This window comes from Antedon bifida, chromosome 6, assembly GCF_963402885.1.
Source record: "Antedon bifida chromosome 6, ecAntBifi1.1, whole genome shotgun sequence".
Taxonomy (NCBI): Eukaryota; Metazoa; Echinodermata; class Crinoidea; order Comatulida; family Antedonidae; genus Antedon; species Antedon bifida.
The window spans coordinates 11,010,260-11,033,870 of record NC_136231.1 but is presented as its reverse complement, the minus strand read 5'-3'; the positions used below and the strand labels follow the sequence as shown (position 1 = coordinate 11,033,870).

The following is a 23,611-nucleotide window of genomic DNA, read 5'->3' as shown; positions in this document are numbered from 1 at the left end:
CTTGGTTCTATTAGTCTCCGACCCTCACCACTGCCAATAATGTTGTTTTCCAATACTATGTAATGTTTTATTATGAATAAGCTTAAATTGAAATGAAAATATCTTACGTTCGTTAGATAGACGCGTAAAGAAGAGAATCAGACGAGTTTATTCTCTCCTGACATCATACTGCTAACTTTGAATAGTATATATGCAACCTTTGGAAAGATGGACCTTATTACATAATGTGTACTACACTATGCACAGGAAAACTATCTGTGGCTCGCAACCATATCGAGACTCATATAGAAATTGTGGTCTGTCTGTGTAGTGAGTTGTGGATTCCAGTTTTTATTAGCCAATAAAAGTAAAATATAAAGCATTATTGACCAAGATTATAGATATGAGTAAATGTGTCGTCAACTAGGGAAACAGGCAATATTCTCTTAATATTTTCAAAAGTGAAAGAAATAAAAGGTAATCATGGAAATATTTGAAACATGCAGTATTTGCAGAACTTGACAATGAAAAGACAAACACATAGTGACGAATCCAAGATCATTAAATAGAAAAAGATGGGATCAGTGAATGGCCAGAGTCCTAGAAATTGTGAATTAAAATTAAAGGTGGGAGGATGTGGGTGGACTGGGCCACCTGGATCTGCCTATGTCCTATCCTGTGGATAAACTGGTATTCTCTGATTCTGATGAATAGTAGTTTACGAATATTGTAGCCCTAATAAATGCAACTGTGTAGTGGCAAATCATTGAAGGTCAGCGTAACATTTTAACATCATAACATTTAACAGTCATCATAATATGAATGGCATTATTTATTTTACAGTTTTATAATACAATTAAAATAATGAGCACTAGAAAAAATATCACTATACCATAACTTCACAAATAACGTGATTACATTTACAATCTCATAGTTTGAATATCTTTGCATTATTTAGTATATCAATATGATTAATGCAAATGTGTAGTGGCAAATCATTGAAGGTCAGCGTAACATTTTAACATCATAACATTTAACAGTCATAATATGAATGGTATTATTTATTTTACAGTATTATAATACAATTAAAATAATGCGCACTAGAAAAAATATCACTATACCATAACTTCACAAATAACGTGATTGCATTTACTTTTATTTTTATTTTTTATTTCAACAATATTTTATGAGGGTGGTCCATCCAGCATCAGCTGATCATTAGGGACCCTCAAACAATACAAACAGTAAATACAAAATAAACTATAAAAACACAAAATTAACAAAGATATAAAAAATATGTTGATGTTGGCAGCCGTCTGTCTCGAGAGACAATAGGTATGCGCCCTCTATCCGTCATTCGGTGCAGGGTCACAGCGCCTGCTGGGACTAAGAAGTCCGATTTTTGAGCGGCATGATTTGTCACATTTTGGGCAGATGTACGACGGCTCCTGGTCGGTTAGAGCAGAGGATGCTCTCTCCTTTCTACGTTTCTTGAGTAGCGTCCATTTCTTGTCGCGTCCACTCTCGCTTGTTTGGACACACATCTTGATAGTGGATCTCCACATATAATACTGCGATCGGAGGCAACAGCAACAAAACAACCCAGAAGGTATTTCACAATCAGATTTGGTATGACCATTTTTACCGCAATTGTAACATTTTAAAGGACCTGTAGAATTTTGATTAAACTTAGGTGGACTAGATATAAATTGGGAACGCTGAATTTCGCTAATTTGTTTCTTTAATGCTTGCAATTCTCGCTTTACTTCTGATAGTTCTGAGGGCCGTTCATTACATTCTACGCCATGTGCACGCGGATTTGTCCTAACAATATCAATTTTATACAACTCAAGAACTTCTTCGCGCATATCAAAAAAAGATTTTCCTCTAAAAGCTAGCTCAATGCGACGTAATTCACGCTTAACTGTAGGATCACGAACACCGTCCACTAAACGCTGCTTTAAAGTAGTATCTTGAAGATGTCTCAAAGCGGATTGCTCAGAGGGGCGAGACGCTTCGACAAGTTGGGAGTACAATTTCATTAAAGAAAGGCTATATTCAGCCAAGGTTTCACCCGGTAACAATTGCCTAGAATAGAATGCTGAACTATATGATGCAACAGAATCCTCCGATTTAAAAGCGAGTTCTAAAATTCTTATAGCCGCTTTCACATTCTTCCCATTTTCACACATGCTCATACTGCATTTAACCTCATCCTTCGCACAGCCACCAAGATGACTAATCAGGGTATCGTATCGATCATCATCGCCCAACGAATAATGATCACAATAAATTCGAAAATCTTCAAGCCATTCTTTTAACGTAAGGTCCCCAGGAGATCTTGGAACACCCTTAAATTTTACTAACTTAATCGGAGGAGCTTTCTGAACCGAAACGCCTTTTAAAACATTAGTTAATGCCGCAATCATATCATTAACGCCATCGCCGCTTGCAGCTGCTTCAGATTTAGATTCGCCTAGCGACATTGCAGAAGGTGAATTTGTGACAATATTATAGTAACTACAAATACTTTAAACACTACTACAATAAACAGAGTTTCAATACAAAAAATAAGTATCGTAAATGTAATACAAAAGTAACAATATTTCATATAAGGTAAGTATAAGCATCAATTCACAACATCATCTTAAATAACAACACACTGGCTGCCATGTCCATCGGAACAAAGATTCTGTAATATATATAAAACCATACACTTTCCGTTCTAAAATTAAATTAAGTTCATAAATCTTATCTGTCCAATACTCCTTGTCTTATGCACGATCCAGGGTTTGGTAAAACAATTGTTGAAAATACACAATGCAATCCTCCTTCAGGAACGCTTGAAACGTTGCATCCATCCTGTCCGTGACGCCAATTTGTCGTGGTTCGGGAATCCTTAATATTGATTTGCTAGGTTTAGACCATTAAGGTTTGGTTTGTGAAGCCATGTATCCCATGCAACAAAACAATACGCAAGATGAGGCTGCATTTACTCTGTATCATTTATTTCTCTAAACAGGAACAAACCCTGTATAAAACAACGTCATAATTATTATTTTTCCAGCAGTGTAATATAATTCAACAATAAAAACAATCACAAGCAAGCTTACTATAATATGGTCACTTCACTAATTATCAATTAGTATTACTGTATATAACATTAGTATTACTGTATATAACATTTAACGAACTTATACCTGGATCCAATACACCAATTTCATACTACTAATCACATCAACCTGGTAAGTTATCCAATTAACTTCAACATGGTATGTGATACAACTAACTTCAACATGTATGCTATCTAATAAGACAAAGCTGTATATCAAAGAGAAATTATAAACAGTGAATTCATTGTCGTTACAAATAATGAACGATAACAACTTAACTCGGTTATGCACATGGAGTAATACTGTAAAACATTATGGTTGTATAGAAAATAATTATCTACTCACAGTATTGGCGAGAATCCACACTTAAAAGAAATACAGTATATAACATGTCTTACTCAGACAACAACTAAAACAACTTCTGCAGAACCAACGCTCACGCAGCCTATTCGATATAATCATTCACCTGATATGCAAATACGCCGCGAATACCAGTAGTGAACAATAGCAATGCAATGCAATATATTGCGCCACCAATAATGTAGGTATAAGAAACTTCGGAAGCTTTCCGATCCATTACAATTTCCCCGCTTGGATGCCCTTTTGACCCAAAAGGAGCGAAACAAACAAATTTATTTTTGAAGAGTGGACATGGGTAAACGATATCGATTTTTGTGAACACCTTTTGTAGAACGAGATGATCGCCTTGGAATTACTCCCGAATCATCACGCTCAACATCTATTTGTTTATCAGAATTCACATCTACAACAATCTTAAAACTTTCAACATCATCGTCAGATTCAGACTCACAACTTTCATCTTTATAGTTTACATCCGCTTCTAGACCATCATACGGCAACCACTCATTCCAATCAAAATGTACCGGTTCTTCCACCACACTCCTAGGATCTGATCGCAATCGTCTGCGGTTAACATAATTCAAAGGACCCCCAACTGCAGAGCGGATACCAAAAACGTCTGCTTCTTTGTTAATAGTCTCAACAATATATGAGTGCTCCTCGAACTTATTAGCCAATTTATGTCTAGTATTAAAATGTCTTCGGCGAAGTAAAACCCGATCACCAATTTCTAATATTTCCTTCGGAGAACAAGACTTATAACGATGCTCTTCTTTAGCTGCTGCTGATTTGATTCTACGTGAAACCACTTCATATGCCCTCTTCATGAGATCAGCTTCTTTAGTCAAATAATCCTCAGACCAATCTTGTTCCGCACCTCCAATAAAGTGATCTAATGGAATTAATGGTTCACGACCAAACATAAGAAGATACGGTGTTACACCTGTAACGGTATGAGGGGTGGAATTATACATAAACACAATATGCTGCAGCAATTCGGGCCATTTGTGTCGATCTTTCGGGCTTAAAGAACGCAATAAACTGCATAAGGTCTTGTTGAAACGTTCGCACTGCCCATTACCTGCAGGCCAATACGCCGTAGTGCGAGATTTTGTCATGCCATAAAGACCACATATACCTCGAATAATTTTACCCTCAAAGGATCTACCTTGATCCGAATGTAACCGTGCTGGCACACCATAATGGGAAAACCAATTATCTCTCAATACACGAGCCACTGTATCAGCCGTCTGATCTTTACATGGGACCGCTAGTGAAAACTTACTAAACACATCAGTCATAACAAGAATGTCCTCATAGCCTCCCTTTCCACGATCCATCTTTAAGAAATCTATAGCAAGAATCTCTTCGGGACGAAAGGCTAGAATATGACGAAGAGGGGGTTTGACCGTTGGTGTAGGGACTTTACTAGATACACAACTAAAACACTTGGAAATATGCGTACGTACATCACCGTTCATACCTGGCCAGAAACATCGACGCTTTAGAAGTTGTATAGTCCGTTGAACTCCTTGATGAGCCCATTTATCATGACATAAATCTATAAAAAGATTGCGCAAATTAGTAGGCACTAACAATTGATGAATTTTACCATGGATATCTTCATTGATCTCTCTATACAGAACTCCACAAATCTCTCTATAACTTGTCCACTGTCTCAACCAGCCCAACATTCTAGAATTATCTGTATTGTAGCGGTCACCAGGACACCATTTTTCCATCCATAATTTCCAGATTTCTCCCAATTCCCTATCTTTCTTCTGACATTCTGCCAACTGCTCATGAGAGTAAGAAGGAAAAATAGACAATGCCTTGTTAATACTACGTGATGATTGATCAATTTCAATACGTGGTTTACACTTATTAATTGAGGGATGAGAATCAACATATATATTAAGACATGAAGCGATAACTCCTAGATCTGACTTAAAATCTGTACACACGCTAATCGGACGACGACTTAAAGTATCGGCACATTTGTTGCTAGAACCTGGCTTATATTTGATTTCAATATCGAACATAGCTAACTGAGAGACCCATCTCATTTCTGTAGCGCCAAGCTTTGCAGTTTTTAAATGCGCTAAAGGATTATGATCAGTAAAAATGGTAACCTTTGAACCCTGAATGTAAGAAGCGAATTTATCCACCACTGCCCATTTTAGCCCCAACAACTCCAACTTAAAACTCGATAAATCAGGGTATCGGCATTCAGCACCACGAAGACTTCTACTTGCATAAGCAATTGGATGAAGAGAACCATTAGAGTCCTGCAACAAGCAAGCACCTAAGAAGGGATATTCCACGATAGTTGTTGTCGCTGCGATCGCCTTTGTTCTTATACAGTGTAACGATGTTTGCGTCATTCATATCCTGGGGCACTGAGCCTTCTTCCCAGCATTGTAGCAGAAGCTCGTGTAGGTTTTGTAGTAGTGTGGAGCTACCAGCCTTAAGGACCTCTGGTGGGTTACCGTCCTTGCCTGGGGCTTTACCGCAAGCCAAGACATCAATGGCCTTGCTTAGTTCCACCAGAGTAGGTGGATTGTCGAGCTCTTCCATTATGGGGAGAGAATCTATGCACTCATTGGCTGAGTCGGTGACAATGTTTTCTCTCAAGTAGAGTTGTTGGTAATGCTCTACTCATCTCTCCATCTGCTTTCCACGATCAGTTATGATGGTACCAGAGGCGGTCTTTAATGGTGCGATCTTCGTTGCACTAGGTGCAAAGGCCTTTTTTATACCAGCGTACATGGCGCCAGTGTTTCCGTGGTCAGCAGAGAGTTGAATATCTTGACAGAGGTTCAACCAGTTGGAACACTGTCGAGCTATCCTTTGAGAGTTATTTCTAGCTTTACGAAGAGCCTCTAGTGTTCTTTCTGAAGGGTCTCTTTTGTAGTCAATTAGCGCTGCACGCTTTGCCTCTAAAGCTGGCTCCATCGCAGAAATTCCTGATTCAAACCAATCGGGGGTTTTCCTCTCTTTCACGCCAAAGATGTCTTTGACGGAGGTATAGATGGCATCACGAATATGAGCCCATCTCGTTTCAAAGTTGGCTGTTGGACAGTCTTTCAGCATTTCATCGATGGTTTGGGCAAAACGAGCGCACAGATCTGGCAGATTGGTCTTAACTGTGTTGATGCGTGGGCGTCCTATGTGCCTGGAGCGATGAATTTTTTTGGTTGGAGACACACTATGCTGCGCACCACAGAGTGATCAGTATCGCAGTCTCCACTATGGTAACTGCGAGTGATGTTTACGTCATTTAAGTAAGATCTTCGAGTGATGACGAGATCGAGTTGGTGCCAGTGGTGAGATCTTAGATGTCGCCAGGACACTTTGTGCTGAGGCTTGGTGGAGAAGAATGTGTTGGTAATGCAGAGGTCATCATAACTGCAAAGCTCTAGAAGCCTCTGGCCATTCTCATTTAGTTTTCCTACACCAAAATGACCAATGCTCCTGGACCAGGAGTGATGGTCAGATCCCACACGGGCGTTGAAGTCGCCAAGCAAATACAGATGTTCTGTGGCTGAGATTCCTCTGATGGCAGAGTCCAGCTCTTGATAAAACTCATCTTTAGACTCGGGTGTTGAGCAAAGAGTTGGTGCATAGATGCTCAAGATGTTTACTGTGCCCGAAGACGTTGATAGGCGGAGTGAGAGGATTCGGGCGGTGCCCTTGGATGGTGGTTCGACTGATGCGAAGAGAGTTACTAACAGCGAACCCCACTCCATGGAGTCGTGGTTGGTCAGGTTCCAACCCCTGCCAAAAGAACGTGTAGTCCCTTTCTCTTATACTGCAATCCGAGGGGAGTCTTGTCTCCTGTAATGCAGCGATATCGATGTTGAGCCTCTTGAGCTCACGGTTGATGATAGCCGTTTTTCTTGAGTCGTTGGTCGTTCGTGGGTCGTTCGAAAAGCCAGGGCACATGGTCCTGACGTTCCAGCTTGCAAATCGCAAAGTAGTATTCTTTAATCTTTTCTTTAATCTTTTGCCTGGTGCAGTAGTTACACTCCGCTTGTCGGAAGAATCCTAAGCTCCAAGCACCTATTGAAGCAGGCAGACTGTGGCGGGTCAGCATCTTACAGGCCGAGGGCTGCTCGGCTTGAGGCGGGCGATAGCTGACCAGTCGGGCTGTGATGGTCCCTCCCACCGTCGTAGACAACCCGTAACGCCTTGACCTACGCCAATTGGTCTTTGCTTATCACTCGAAAACTGCTGTCTCCCGTGTTGATTTTAGCCGTTTTTTACAACAGCACTGAAGTGACCTCTCCAGGGCGCACGCCTGGGCGAAGAAAAGAGCAGAGCAATACGTATGGTACCAGTTTGGCTGCAGAAGCTGCCGGAAGGAGATCGAGTCGATGTTCCAACCACCTTAGGGGCTTCACTCCGGATTTATCCTTGAGGTTTACTCCTGAAGCCTTTTCCATGATGGATATAGCCGCAAGGCAGCGGAGGTTTGAAATCAGAGTTTTCCTTCTCCTAGGTGAACTGCCTATCACGGCTGATGAACTCCACCTGTCCAAGTAAGCTTTTGGTTTTTTAAATTGGAGTCTGATAGTCCCGTCTCCGCCGATTCGCTCGATGACGGTGGTGTAATTCATATATTTTATGCACGGAACCCCCGCCAGGAGATCATCGGCAAAGACGGTAAAATTGGCCCCAGCCACGAACCCTGTGGTTTGGGGTATCCCATGAAGAAAAGGTGTACGTTGTCTTTGATTAAACAAGACATTTTCAACAAGGGAGAACTAATAACGTGAAGTATTAAGGTTAGATTACGGCGACGAAAGTTCAATCCTCCACTACCTACCATTCTGTTTGGAAACTCGCATTCACTTTGTAACAAATTTGATGAATTAGAAGCTTGTGTACGCTATCAAGAAGATTTTAAGAACTCTTCTCTGATCTGTTTCAGCGAAACTTGGTTCAAGGAAACATTTCTGACAGCGATGTGAGTATTGAGGGTTTCTCTTGTGAACGTCTTGATAAGAACATTGACTCAGGAAAAAGTAGAGGTGGCGGTGTATGTGCATATGTCAATAAACGGTGGTGTAATAATGTATCTGTTAAAGAAAAATACTGTTCTTCTGATGTTGAACTAATGCTACTTGGTCTCAGACCCTTTTATTTACTGGTCCCATATCTCATAAACAGGTCCCATATCTCATAACTGTATATTTTTGCCGTTGTGACAATAAAGTCTTATCGTATCGTATCGTAAAAGGTTGTCTACGCCAAGGTTAGTTTTCTACACACTTAAAACTAAAGTTGCAGACCTAAAAACGGTGCTAATTTGCGCCTTTTTCTCATACAATGGCGCAGAGTTTATTTTTGCACCTTTTATGTCAAAAATGCAGACAAGTATAAAAATGTGCAGAACCTCATTACATCAAGAATGATCTACGCTTTATTTCATTTACTTCCTCTACAGTTAAAGTTCTCGAAACCATTATGGGAGAGTTGAAGACAAAAATACAAAATCGATTTGAACCGGTTTGGCTATAGTAAGCAAAAAGTGCAGACAAGTATAAAATTGTGCAGAACCTCACTACATACCAAATACGACGCGTACCACTTCGCGAACACCAGTCGCAGTAAAACATTCGTAATATAAGCGCATCAACGATCGAAACGTACTTACTATAGATTACAGATTACATCCGCGCTTTTCCAGACATATAATATGTGATAAAACTCCTTAATACAAGAATTCAAAATTGCACAGAAATAGCACAGGTCTTGAAATATTATAGGAACACTCTTTTAGGATCCATTGGGGTCTCTGTCTAGGTCTGGGTCTTTGTTACATTTGACATTTTAAAGTTTATTCTCCAAATCAATGATTAGTTGTGAGGAAACAGGTACATTTTGCTGATTTTCTTTGGGTTGAATAGCCTCAAAACCAGACGATAAGAAGTGATACCTTCCCTTCACATGAGTCATTAACTAGGTTTTTATTCCAACTATTACTCTTTTTAAAGTTTACAAATTGGACTATACCTTTCCAACAGGTGCCTAGTATTACTATTATAATGATTTGTTTTCTATATTAATGATTTTGACATTTGGTTAACCTTATAAGGGATGTTACGGAATTCATCCGATTTCCATTCTTTATTAAATCATTATTAATTGCGATCTGAAGTTTAATAACCATCACCTTAAAGTCTGGTGTAATCCATGGCTTTCAGTTTTATAGGGAACATTTTTATCCATTATTGTTATAAAAATTAAACTTTTCATGACAGCTTATTAGGCGGAAAAGCTCCTCCAATTTAACTTTGTTTAGATCCTCTCTAAAAATCTGTTTTCTGTTTTTATTATTAGGCCGCTTATACGATAAGACCACTTATATGACCTTTCATAACGCCCTGTCTATAGCTGTCCGAAACTGACTGATGGAACTATTATTATTTATTTAATAACATTGCTCAAATAATCTGGTCCAATATTAATTCGTGCTTTAAGTGTGATTATGAGTAATTTATATTAAATCCTGCGATGAGCCAGTGAAGAGCTCTAAGAACAGAACATCTGCATTTGCCAAGCAAATACAGGAGGGCTTAATTTAAATCTTATATAATAATCTATGTAATATTCCTGTCAGTCACACAGTTACATATCTCTCAACTTGGAAAAATGAAATATCGGGAAGTATGTTTGCATGTTAACTATTAGAACTATTAAAGGGCGCTATAACATTTTGAAAATCCCATAGAAGGGCGCTATTCAAACAATTTAAAGGCAGAAATGCGACAGAAACACAATATTTCTCTTATTAACTAAATGTGTTACAGATATCTTAAGGACAGATACTAGAATGTTGCAATCTCCCTCCCGTACATTATCGAGATACTTTTTATGTTTTATTAAAAACCTCTGGAGAAACAATTGTATTTTAGCGGGAAAGCGGGAGAATGATACAGAATATCGGGACTGCCACCATTATCTGGAGAGTTGAGAGGTCTGCTGTAACATCCAAGGTTTGAACATGGAGAACGACGAAAGATATAAAATATGAAAGGGTATTTTGTTGAAGAACTTGAAACAAAAACTTATAGCGCATAATAAATCGGTTTATAAAGTTGCATAGAAGAGGATGCTATATTTCTCCAAGTGTTGAGTGCTTTCTTTTCGGATGTATTAAATCTCATTTAAATCCAATTATTATATTATTATTATAATAATTATTATAAAAAAATAAAATTATACACTGAACCCCAAACGTACAACTTTCATCATAATCATGTTGAAATATACATTATTATACATTCTATTATTATAGGCCTACATTTTAATTATTTTCCTTTTAAGTGTTGTGTTAGGTGTTTATCTTGATTTTAAGCGAATTGGTGTCGCTTAACGTTCGTCAGAATAATATCTTCCCAGATCATCTTTGTGCAATAAGGGTTTCTTTCCTTTTTACCCCAGAAGATCCTAGAGAGCCACAACTCTCCCTCTTACCTATACATAAACGATGTCAATTCCTCTCTCGCTGACCGTTTCCAGACAAAAAAAAGCTGATAACTTATCTGATAGGATACGGTATATCGCACAGGCAAACTCACAGGATGATACGTTGTGTTGGTGAGTTAAACGTACTGTACTGTACTACAATGTTGTACTTAGCAACAACATTGGGCCGTAGGATTCACGATATAAAAACATTGTAAACAAAGATAACAAGCACGAATGTGCGATACTCGGGGTACAGAAAAAGAAGCTGTAATGACGTCACATACACATCAATAACCTCGCTACCAAATACGGCAATATTCCGAAAAGTTACGTCACATAACCGGAAATGGCATAATTACGGTAAATTATGAAATCTCAAAGTGATTTGTTGCTATTTCCGGGAGCAGAAGTGACGTCACAATATAATAAATATGTTTATATTCTCATTCTCGAAGTCAAGACCTTTGAAATGACACCAAACACGGCTATATTACGACGAAAATCGGTTGGCACCAAGGTACCATCTTCGAGACGTCATATGGTTGCATCCGGTTTGAAATTTCAAAATCCGTATAGCTTTGAGGACATTTCCCTGTAGTATACCCATGCCAAATCCCAGCTCAATACTACAACGAATAACGAATAAGGGAGTAGTAGTACTTTAAAAATCGCAATTTTTTCGGTTGGTACCATGTTGATGACGTCTTAATTCTGCATCCGATTGAAGTACAAACATTTTCTCTCTATAACTTTGCTTTATATCTATTACCCTAGTATATGCATGCCATGTTTCAGAGCCGTCAGACGACGCTTAAATAACTAGTAGGACTTGAAAGTTGGCTTGAAATAGTCTCCAGAAAAGAGCGAGTCATAGTTACCCGAGTAAAAATAAATAGAAAGACGTAAGACTTGTGCTAAATGCGTTTTATTCACATCATAGCCATCTACAATATGCTTAACATAGGCACAATATTGTCACACACTTTTCATAGGCGTAGCTCAATGTTTTGTCAAACTTACCACACAATATTAACTGCTTTGGTGATAGGTTATCCATAATTTGTCTACAATTGCTTCTAGCAACACGAGGAATACTGAGCTCCGAAGAGCTTCTGTCAACTTTAGCATTTTATGCCACGAAATAATTAAAATAAGAATTTTAATTCTAAATAAACGACTCCAAACTATGTTTGGTGGGAAAAACAAATACAATAAACGCGTACACCAGCAATTTTCTCTAGCGTCAGTTAACAATAATAACTGTTGTCACAAAACATTCTGAAAAATGCAATAATTTGATAAATATTATCATATCTTATATAAAAATATATTGGTGTTATATGAATATATTCAAAATAATCAACAAAATTTATAAATATAAATTGGCACACATCTACGAAAACATATTTTCAGGTGCTATAATATGCAAATTGTACGAGAAGTGGAAGAATTCCGATACTTCTCCCGTTTTGAAAACAATTCAGCCTATAGGCTAACTTTTAATTTGCTTAATGTAAAGACAAATATTTAAACTATTTAAAAAGTTCCGTCTTCTTTCTTAACATTAAATAACAATCGTTCAGCATTTTAAACATTGGTATATAAAGTACATTTTAAACAGCTTTTGACATTGCATTCCCGGTAACCGATGACTTTGGGATATCATCATCTATTTTATTGGCAGCATAAACACTTAAAAGAATTGCTACCACCAAACTGAATACTCAATACTTAACATAGTTTATATTGCAATTTAAGTGTTCGCTTTGGTAGGTTAACTTGAAAATATGTCTCACAATTTTCCTCTGTTACACATTAAGCACATACGTACAACATTATCTATATTTGATTTCGTGATAAACAGGGACTTCAGCAAGATTTTATAGGAAGACGCCGCTGCAGAAACGACCACACTGTCCATCTCTATGCTGCTGTATTCCGTTTGACGTCAACTCTTTCGCAAAACGTTTTGATTTTCAGCAAGAGAAGACACTTCAAAACTGTAAACAGGAACGGTTACACTTCATATTACTAAGCACATCTACAGCTTTGTACAACTAAATCAGTGATTTCTCGTCGAAACAGCAACTCTGTATCGGTGGTATCGTGGTAGAGGATTGATTGAGAAGAGTACGACGACGGTACACAACATGGTGTTAATAATTCTCGATATTCTTTATCTTGTTCTTGCTCAACAAACCGGTACATAAGACTTGTGTGTGCAGTACTTGGTGATGTACCTATTGCACAGCCACCTTTGCAAAAGTTTGCCCAGTATCCACTTGGTTCTATAATCCAATCATCCCATCCAATTTCAGCAAATGAAACATAGAAATCTTGGAGACAACATTGCTTTATCCCAGATTTGCAGTTAATTGATCTAGTTTTGCGACCTGAGCTTGGACTATCAGTCTTTATAAAGAGGAATGGACGTTTGGTACCAGTTAGCAAAATGGGCGATTTCTGTGATTGGCAAGTTTTACAATGCAGCATTAACTCTCGATTTTCGACATCGTGTATTAACCAACGGGCAACAGTTTCTTTAATTTCAATCTGCACCCAACCTTCTCTGTTTGAAGTGCAAACTTGTCCAATGTTCTTTAGGCTCTGATGGGCTACCTGCATAAGAGACAATATTTGTTCATCTTGGTCATTTGGAGATGCAGCGCGGTAAAAGTATAGTTTGGCAGACGTAATTGCCTTATCGTGAACGTCAGATCTAAGAGGAAATCGAAAACAGGCTGATCCTTCTTTTGTTTCACAGAAATTGTCAACTGCAAAGAAAGAACATAGGACTCATAGACGTTTAATTAAAAAAAATACGAATAAATGAGTACCGGTATTAAATTGATTGAAACCATGAAAAAGTTCAACGGTTGCAACAGGGTGTTAGCAGTGAAAACATTTAAAACAAGAAAGCCACTTCGAGAGTGCATACCTCACTTTCGCATTCTCCTACATTTTTCCGGGAATATATATATATATATATATTTGTGTGTGTGTGTGTCTTAATGCTGTGTGTGAACACACAAATATATATATACTAGCAATTATACACGCCCTAGGGCGGATTTCAAAATTAGACGACGCCAGTATCTCTCTATACTCACCAATCTCCACTCCTCTTCAACAACACCCCACACTCTTTTTGAAAAACAAATTCTTCCCAGGACATTCAATTCAAATTTATCTTCAAAATGAGAAGCGTATACATAGCTACGATAAGCCAAATAATGATTTAAGTAAACTGTGTAAATGAATAGGTGTCATATTGGCATATATATAATTCTAATACTGCGGTCCCGCAGCCTTCTTTCTCCCTTCACCATCCCAGCCACACTCAACAAACCTTAACTCCTCCCCTGGACAGTTCAAATGTAGTAACTTTTCCTAGTACAATTCCAATCATGTAACACGTCATTACGCCAATATTTCCGCCCTTTCTCCACCCTCCCAACATATCCCAGATACTGGGTGATGTGTTTAAGACGTTTCCAGACAAATTATGTATGCGATCAGTCCCAACCCATAATCCCTCAGTTGCAGTTTTCAAATGTAGTTTAAAACATTCCCAGTACAGTTTCGGTCATGGTGATAGGCCTACATGCCCGCCCCAAACTCCCATCCCCTTCCCATGGATAATTAAAATACTTTAACAATTTCCTACCACAATTCTGGTCAATTTGATAACATACTACCCCTATCAAAATCCCCACTATCCTCTCAACCCCAACGAACAGACATCAACAGTGGGAATTTTTACCCCTAACTTGGATCCAAGATGGCGGATGATGTTGAAATATACTTTAGAACTTTCCCGGTACAATTGTGTTCATTTTGATACCCCAAATTTTAATTCAACAACTTTAGTGTCTTAATAACAGGGCGATACATAGCTGATAGATAGACTTTGCAAACTATGGAAATGAATAGGTGTTATATTGGCTACTGAATTAAATATCTAATTTGGATACTGCTGAATTACTTCTTCCCAGCCTACATTCTTTCTCCTCTCCCCATCCAACCACAATCAACAAACCTTAACTTCTCCTTGGGACGGTTCAAATTCCAGTACAATTCCAATTATGTTGTACTTCTATAGTTACCTCCAAATTCTAGTATCTACACCCCCACCCCCCACAAACCCCGTTCACGTGTGTGAAGCCATTATATTATTCATTATATTCTCCCAGTACAGATTGAGTCATGTTGAAAGGTCTACGACCCAACCCCAAACTCCCAGCCCCAGAGATAATTAAAATACTTTAATAATGTCCTACTATAATTCTGGTCAATTTAACCTACTATCCCTAGCCCAAGCAGAAATCCCCATCATCCTATCAAACACCCTCCCCCTCCCCCCAAAAACCTCGGACTCGGGGAATTTTTGAAATGTAGTTTAAAACCTTTCCAGTACAATTGCGGCTTTTTTTTATACCCCATATGTTGTATGGTTACATGAAGAAACAGAAATTTGAATAACGAACAAACATCGAAAGTGGGCATTTTTTACCCCATCTTGGCCCTCTAACTTGGATCATAGATTGCGGATGATGTAAACAATATAGTTTAGAACTTTCCCGGTACAATTGCGGTCATAGCTCATCACATTTAATAGAGTGCATCTCCACTTATCCATATTCCATCCCCGCGCCCCATTTTGTTTATATTGTCTAGGTCAATCAATTATTTTTCGCATGATTTACCATTTTTTAAATTGTGATGACGTCATCATGTTCAAAAGCGTGAATAACTTGGGTCACTTATTTTCATCATTCCATTAAATTTAAATATGTTATAGCTCCTCAGAATAAAAAGTGATACTCATGATTAAAACGTTTTCTGGAAGCAAATTTTGGGCATCGGCTGTTGTTACGTCATCATACGGCCAGTTGAATTATAAATGTCGTATTTTCATATTTTGCGTCATAGTTTAAAGAGCGCGCATCCATATTCTACGTATCCAAATTTGTTCAACACGGTAATATGTTGTTGCTCAGATAATTTCCTTCCAAAATTGCTATCTAGGTGTTTCATTTTGATGACGTCATCATGTTAAAAATTTTAATAAAAGGCGTGTCCCGTAATTTCACCTATGCTACACTGTATGTAATATGTATACAATATCTACTGTATACTTTATATACTACTTGATAGAGAATAGACAGAATTCAGCAATAGCAACATATTCTTCAGATGCCATAACCTATTTTTGTGTGTAAAATTCCAACGTATGGCATGCACGTGGCGTTTGTCGTGTGGATAACTAACTCGTCAAGGTGACGAGATCAAATCTAGTATATCCTTTTTTTTTGTCTTGTGTGAGTTCTTCTCACGTTTATTTAAATTCTCATTGATGAATATATTATATACATATAAATACATTTGTGATAATTAAAAGTAAGTGTTTAAAGTAGTTAAAATACAGGTATATTTACATAATAAGATGCCAGAATTCAGTATTAACCATATTTTTCTCATTTAAAATTTTAGATACGATGTTAATTAAAATGTAGAAAAAAAAAAGGCGGTAAAATACATGATTAAAATTTTCTTGTTAAACTATCTTATTTGTGGTCTTATTTTTATTATAAATCTAGTATATCCTTGTTATTGTACGGGATAATCTTTTTTTTTTCTGTATTATTAGTTATCCGCTTAGTAGACAATAATAACAAGGAGTTATCGGCTACTAAGCGGATAACTCCTTATTATTGTCTTGATTTTTTTTATATGTTATTAGTTATCCGCACTCAGCGGATAACTCCTCCTTGTTATTGCATGAAATCATCTTTTTTTTCTGTATTATTCTTTCTTTTCAATTTTGTGTCTCGCGTATCTCTAAAACGTGTAAACATAACATTTTATAACTTTGTCAACATATGGGCATTTACGTGAAGTTGTGCACCTCCCATTTTTGAATGACGTCAGAGCTGCGCGCGCAACATGACTTACGCGCGATTTTATGAATTTCTCGAATTTAGCATAGATCGAAAACCATATAACAATTCAAATTGAAACTTAGCAAAGTGTAATTTAAATCTTGCACTAACTTTATGTGAAAAAAGAATGGCATGTTTAAATTAAAGTTACGCGCACACGCGCTTTTCAAAATTTAAAAATGCGAAAAATCAATTTATAATCAACTTTCTATGCGTTTCATATCATTAACAATTACCACGGACGAGCATTTTTTTACGCGCGCGGTGGCAAGGAACGTTAAAAACATCTTTTTCGCGTGAATTATATTTTTCCTGCCTTTTCTAGTAATTTTTCCAACTTCTAAACAATTAAGACTTAAAATCACGTCATACGAGCACGTCGAATTGGACAATTCGCGCGCGTTTTTGATGAAAAAGTTCAAAAATTCATCAAAAATATTTACAGTCATAGTTTCTAAAGGTGAAGTTTATTTTTATTACATATTCTGGAAGTTGATGAATATTAGATATCGGATCATGCAACAATATGGCTAACCGGACATTGTGACGTCATCGTATGGCCACTCGAATATAAAATATTGGATTTTTGTCTCTTTCGTTATTGCTCATCACATTCAATAGAGCGCATCACGCTTATCCGTATTCTATTTCCCACGAGATTCTAATATTGTCTAGGTTAATCAACTATCTTTCGCATGAGTTAAAAATTTTAATTTTTATGACGTCATCGTGTCTAAAAATTTAAATAGCGTGGGTCACTTATTGTCATCTTTACAGTTAATTTCAATCTATTATAGCTCGTCAGAATAAAATGTGATAATCATGATTAAAACGTTTTCTGGAAGCTATTGGATTGTAGATACGAATTCATATGAATATTTTGCCAATCAGATGATGTGACGTCATCATATGGCCAGTTGAAAAAAAAAAGTCGTATTTTCACCTTTTGCGTCATAGTTCATCACATTTAAAAGAGTGCGCATCTATATTTTACGTATTCAAATTTCTTCTACACGTTAATATGTTGTTGCTGAGATAATTTCCTTCCGAAATTGCTATCTTCGTGATTCATTTTCATACCGTCACCATGTTAAAAATTTGAATAAATGGCGGGTCCCGTAATTTCACCTAATCTCCACTGTATGTAATATGTATACAGATTGTACTGTGTATACTGTATACACTATATTATGACACAAAATAGAAACAATTTTCACGCGCGCGAAATTTGTTACGCGTAAGGTGCGCACGGAGTATAAAACATATGTTTTTTTCCCTTGAATTATATTTTTCAAGCCTTTTTCAACTTTAAAATAAAGCCTTACGAACACGTTGAGTTCGACAATTCGCGCGCGTTTTTGATGAAAAAGTTCAAAATTTCGACAAACAAACAGTCGTAGTTTCTAAACTAAAAGTGAAAGTTATTTGTATTATATATTCTGGAAATTGATGAGTTGTAGATATCGGATCATGCATTAATATGGCTAACCGGACATTTTGACATCATAGTATGGCCACCCGAATATAAAATATAGGAATTTTTCATCACATTTAATAGAACGCATCTCCACTTATTTGTTTTCACCCCGGTTTTGATATTGTCTGGGTCAATCAACTATCTTTCGCATGAGTTAAAAATATTTTATGGCGTCATCATGTCTAAAAATGTAAATAACGTGGGTCACTTATATTCATCATTACAGTAAATTTCTATCTGTGATAGCTCGTCAGAATAAAAAGCGATAATTATGATTAAAACGTTTTTTATCAGATTGTAGATACGAATTCATGTGAACATTTTGCCAATCAGATGTTTTGACGTCATCATGTCCAGTTGAATAAAAAAAAAATGATTTTCATCTTTTGCATCATAGTTCATTTAAAAGAGCACATGCGCATTTAACATTTCAAAATGCGCAAAATTAATTTATACGCGCATTTTGCGCATGTCAAAAATTCCCGCGCGCACGAACAATTTTACGCGTACATCAAAATAATGTGTTTTCTCTTGAATATTGTGATTTTCCAGCATTTCCTAGTCATTTTTAAAAACATAGTGAGCTGTAATTGAATTCAATTCAAATTCAAATGACGTCATACGAACACGTTGATTTAGATCATTTGCGTTCGTTTTAGTTGAAAAAGTTACAAAATATTGTCAAAATTAGGCCTATTTTTAATCTATTATAGCTCCTCAAGAACAACGGCGACTCCCAATTTGTAAACAGATATGTTGTACATATGAATTCATGCAGAATCTTTACCTCTCGGATGTTGTGACGTCATCGTATGGCCACACGAATGTAAAATATAGGAATTTGTCTCTTTTGTCGAAATAACGACGCACGTGCACGTTAAACTTTCATAATCGTGTGCTAAAGAATAGGTAATTTAATGCTAATTTGTGCAAAAATATACCTATTTTTAATCAGTTATAGCTCCTCAGGATGGCCGGTTACCCCAATTTTTTGTATTATGGAAGCTAATGAGTAGATATCAATTCCTGTACAATTTGTACCTACAGGATGTTCTGACGTCACGCCACTCGAATTTAAAAAATTGATTTTCTTTCTCTTTTGTACTAGTTAATCCCATTTAATAGAGCGCATCGCGCTAATGCGTCATCATATGGCCAGTTGAATTTAAAAAGTCTGATTTTCATTTCTTTCGTAAAAAAAACTCATCGTGTTTTAAAAAGAGCGCATCTAACATCTACGTGCCCAACATTCTTCACATTTTCATTAAGGTAATTATTTAGATAATTATCTTTTAAAATAGTTATCTTTATGTCAATTTGATGTTCGTCATCGTGTTAATAATTGGATTTAAAAGATGGGTCTCGTAATCTCATCTATGCTACACGGTATATGTCATATACAGTGTATTCTGTAAATAATACTGTAATATGCTGTATGATACAAACTAGGTACACTTCAGCAAAGTAAAAATATTTAATTGACGTCATAGGATGGCATAATAATTGTCGACGTTTATATAGTTTAACGTATGCGCATGTTGCATTTCCGCGGATAAGCCGAACTCGCCAAAGTGACGAGTTAAAATCTAGTCTTATTTGTTGTGCTTTGCTATATTTGTTTTTATCTGTATATATGATGGCCTATGAGTTAAATTATATCAAATATATTGTTGGTTTGAACTGCATGCATTTATAGGCCTACTGGGTATATTAAACTGTTCAACAAGGGTGATACACTTTTAATTGAAACATCTTAACATCAGTTGTTTGTTTACATATGTGTTTCTCGGAAAGGTCACATCCAAAGCTATATATTTATTTTCCATCAATTTGACAAAATATTAGCAGCGTGATAACCTGAGTTGGCCTACAGTATGATTAACTGTATTGTAGTCTTACATTTGTTTGCCTTTATATAATCTGTTTTAAACAAAAATGTAATGATTTGTATTTAGTTTAATCAAACATTTGCTAAGATGCATAGATGAAATTGTAATAAGACTGATTGAATTGTGTAATATTTTATCTTATTAGCGTCAGAAAATAGGCCATACATGTGAACTTATCTGACCACCTGTGCAGTCGGAGTAATTGATGTTTGCTACATTATTACGTAAGAATCAAGAATATATATATATATATAATATATTATAATGGAGATACAAAAAATGCGAAAAGCTAAATCAAAACGATAAAGTAAAACAGCCAGAAAAGTTAGCAGAGCTTTCGGGCAACACTAGCCCTTCATCAGTGCAAGTGAAGGAATTTGGATAAAGTCATAGCATAATAACTGGCAAGTGCTGCCTGGGTGGATAGGAATAACAGCAATACAACAAAGGAGACAGGGTGGTGAATGGAGGGTGGAAACTGAATAAGAGTAGAAAGCAAAGCGCAAAGACAAGAAACCACTGGGAATTACTACTTAAAACCACAAAACCTTTTGGACTTAACATTAGGAACTATACTCCCAGATTGGTAAAATTACTCCATTGACTACCAAAATGTAAGTTTCAATATTACCACCATTCGTTCTGATGTGTTTATATATATAAACACATATATAAACAAATCAGGCAAAGAACATTAATTCTAAACCGCCCGGTGATATACTGAAATTTAATTAATTAATTTGAAACGATAAAGATGAGGAAATCTGTGAGAATGAGAAAAAGTCGCCCCAACCGAGACTCGAACTCGGACTGTCTGCTTGATATGCAGATGTCCTAACCATTATATCACTGGGGCTTTCATGGTATTGTTGAAACTCGATTCGATAGCGACTCTTTAACATTCTCGGCGTGGTACGGCGGAACAGCACTAGTCCCTCAGTTGTACGCACGAGCAAGATCAAATAAGTTAAAACTGCCTCAATATAAGTTTATTTATTTATAGCCCATCATCAGGTGAAGAGAATTGTAACAAAGGATACCATATAATAATAAGTCACAAAATTACATAATAAAACATATCAGCCAATCAAAGATGTTAACAAACAAAAGGCATAGTTATAAAGGCACGCCTCCAAAAGCTTTGGGGTACAAAGCAGAAATGGTTGCTTATAAAGCAGGAAATTTAAAACAAAGACAAAAACTTCAAGTTTAAATAATAGTTAATGGAGGTTAAAGAGATTTCACCAAAAAAAATAGATACGATCTGCCAAATATAGTCTAGAATTATATAAAAGTTTCGTGGTTTCACACTCGACTTGCCATTAATACTTTAAAACAAACATGATATTTAGGCCCCAGAACCAAGATCTTAGAGTCCGCCCTCAAACTCAAGACTACGTTGTTAAATTTAATAGATCATAACTTGATGAATACAATATTCATTTTTCCTCTCCAACGCATGTATAAGTTACACGCATACAATCGCTTATTATGTACCGAGACCAATTTGGGAAATATTAGATCTTTCGATCTGATTCAACGGGTCCCGTAAAATATCATATACAGTACTTCATTAATTAAAGTAGTGAATTAAACTATTTAGATTAAGGTAGGGCCTATCCTTTCTAACAAAATAATACATATTTTAGTATACAAATTAAAAAAACAGCACTGTATAATAGGGATTTCCGTAATGTTGTAAATACCTTTTAAAATCAGTGATTGAGAATTTAATTAAGCGTCTTAATACCACCCTCACTGACCTTGGTTCACAATAAGCAAATTAATACTGTACCGAAAAACCAGGGTCGGTAAATTGCAGCATGCAGCTACAGTAACTGCATCGCAGAAAATTATCAAGACGGATGATAATCAATGATGTCATGATTATCGTTACCTGCACTTTAGTACTACTATTAATATTATTGCAATGATTGTTCTATAGCCACAAATATGTATATACTTTGGAAGTTTTACGCATTTATAAGCATGATCATGATCGCATCTCCGCCGACCGTTATTGAGTAACAATTGTTCAGTTAAATTTCCTAGAGGTTAAACAAATAAACACCTACCTTCTTCTGAAAATATTATAACTTCAGTTAATTTGCCGTAATAATTGTCCTCAATGTCTACTGGTGGCGGTGGCTGGTCACTTTGCATGTCACCTACAAGTGAACGCTCGGAGAAGGCAAGGGGCTCCGGTAGCCGCGTCCGTTTCCCTGTCATTTTTGGTGGAGCATCTAGGCGAAGTTTATCCAATATTTGCTGTTTGATCATCTCTAACCTTAATTTTCGTTCCGTCTGTGGGTCGCTTTCATTGAGACTAGACATTTTCTGATGATGTATTGTTAATGATGATTGTTCGGGCACGTCTGAATTTTCTTGCGAACTGTGTAGATCTTCTTGGTCTCCGTAATCGAATTTTGACCTATTTTGGTTGTGTGTCTTGCGATGATGTTTAACATTATTTTGTTTAGAGGTCCCAACAATAGCCCCATAAGTGGTTTCCAATCGTATGCTTTCTGTGACAGGTGTCCCATTCCTAGTGGATTTCCTTGTCTGTGGTGTTTCCAAGCTGTCGACCGACCGTTCCTTCATTTTCAATACAGCTGCACTATCAACAGTTGAGATAATAATGTAAAATAATGTAAACGGTAAAAACAGTATACACCTCATGTTTACTGATTACGCTTCGGTTCCATGGAATGAATAACTACTTGTGCGTAGAACCACAGACAAGGCCAAAAAGAAATCGCAAAAATAGGTACTTGGCTTAATCCTTCACAGCTGACTTTGTCAACCAATCAGAAACAAGTATTGGTATTGGAACGGTACCTCAACTTGGGCTTAACTTATATCTACACGGCACACAGTAGTTCAAACCGATTAATATATGAAACTCCGCCTACAATTCAGAGAATAAACATGCAACCGGTCTTGTGGAAATTTGACACGCGCCAATCTGATATACATACTAATGAACTTGGAGAATAAACTACCTGTTGGAATAGTGCTGATATTGACTAGAAATTCAGATTTTTTAATTGGTTTAAATTGTTATTGTACAACAAATCTATTGTTAGTAACACTGCTGCTTAAAGATGCACTGCATATAGTATGAATTATCTTTAGGCCTACATAATTTAGTATTTTGCCTTTGGATATATATATCACCGGGCGGTTTAGAATTAATGTCCTTTGCCTCTTGTGTTTATATATATATATATATATCTCCAATCTGCAGACATAAATTAATCATACTGTAAATTATAGAAACAGTGCTCATATTCGGAACATGATTTACGATTTATACTGCTAACTTTTCTAGCTGTTTTACTTTATCGTTTTGATTTAGCTTTTCACTTTTTATTT

The 23,611-nt window shown here is 36.7% G+C and overlaps 1 protein-coding gene across 1 annotated transcript; it reads right to left on the bottom strand.

The window, feature by feature from the left end:
- Positions 1-11,835: 11,835 nt before the first annotated feature.
- On the bottom strand, positions 11,836-22,973 carry LOC144845553 (growth/differentiation factor 8-like). The gene is made up of 2 exons (XM_078702966.1): positions 22,312-22,973; positions 11,836-13,702 (listed from the first exon to the last, which is right to left on the bottom strand). Exons 1-2 carry the CDS (start codon positions 22,913-22,915, stop codon positions 12,960-12,962), a joined length of 1,347 nt encoding a protein of 448 aa, XP_078559092.1. The 5' UTR covers positions 22,916-22,973; the 3' UTR covers positions 11,836-12,959.
- Positions 22,974-23,611: the final 638 nt, after the last annotated feature.

Excerpts from the sequence above, each read along its gene's own strand:
- LOC144845553 (XM_078702966.1), bottom strand. The coding sequence starts at position 22,915 with ATGAGGTGTATACTGTTTTTACCGTTTACATTATTTTACATTATTATC. Across the intron at positions 13,703-22,311 it reads TATAATATTTTCAGAAGAAG|TTGACAATTTCTGTGAAACA; the intron begins GTAGGTGTTTAT and ends CTTTCTTTGCAG.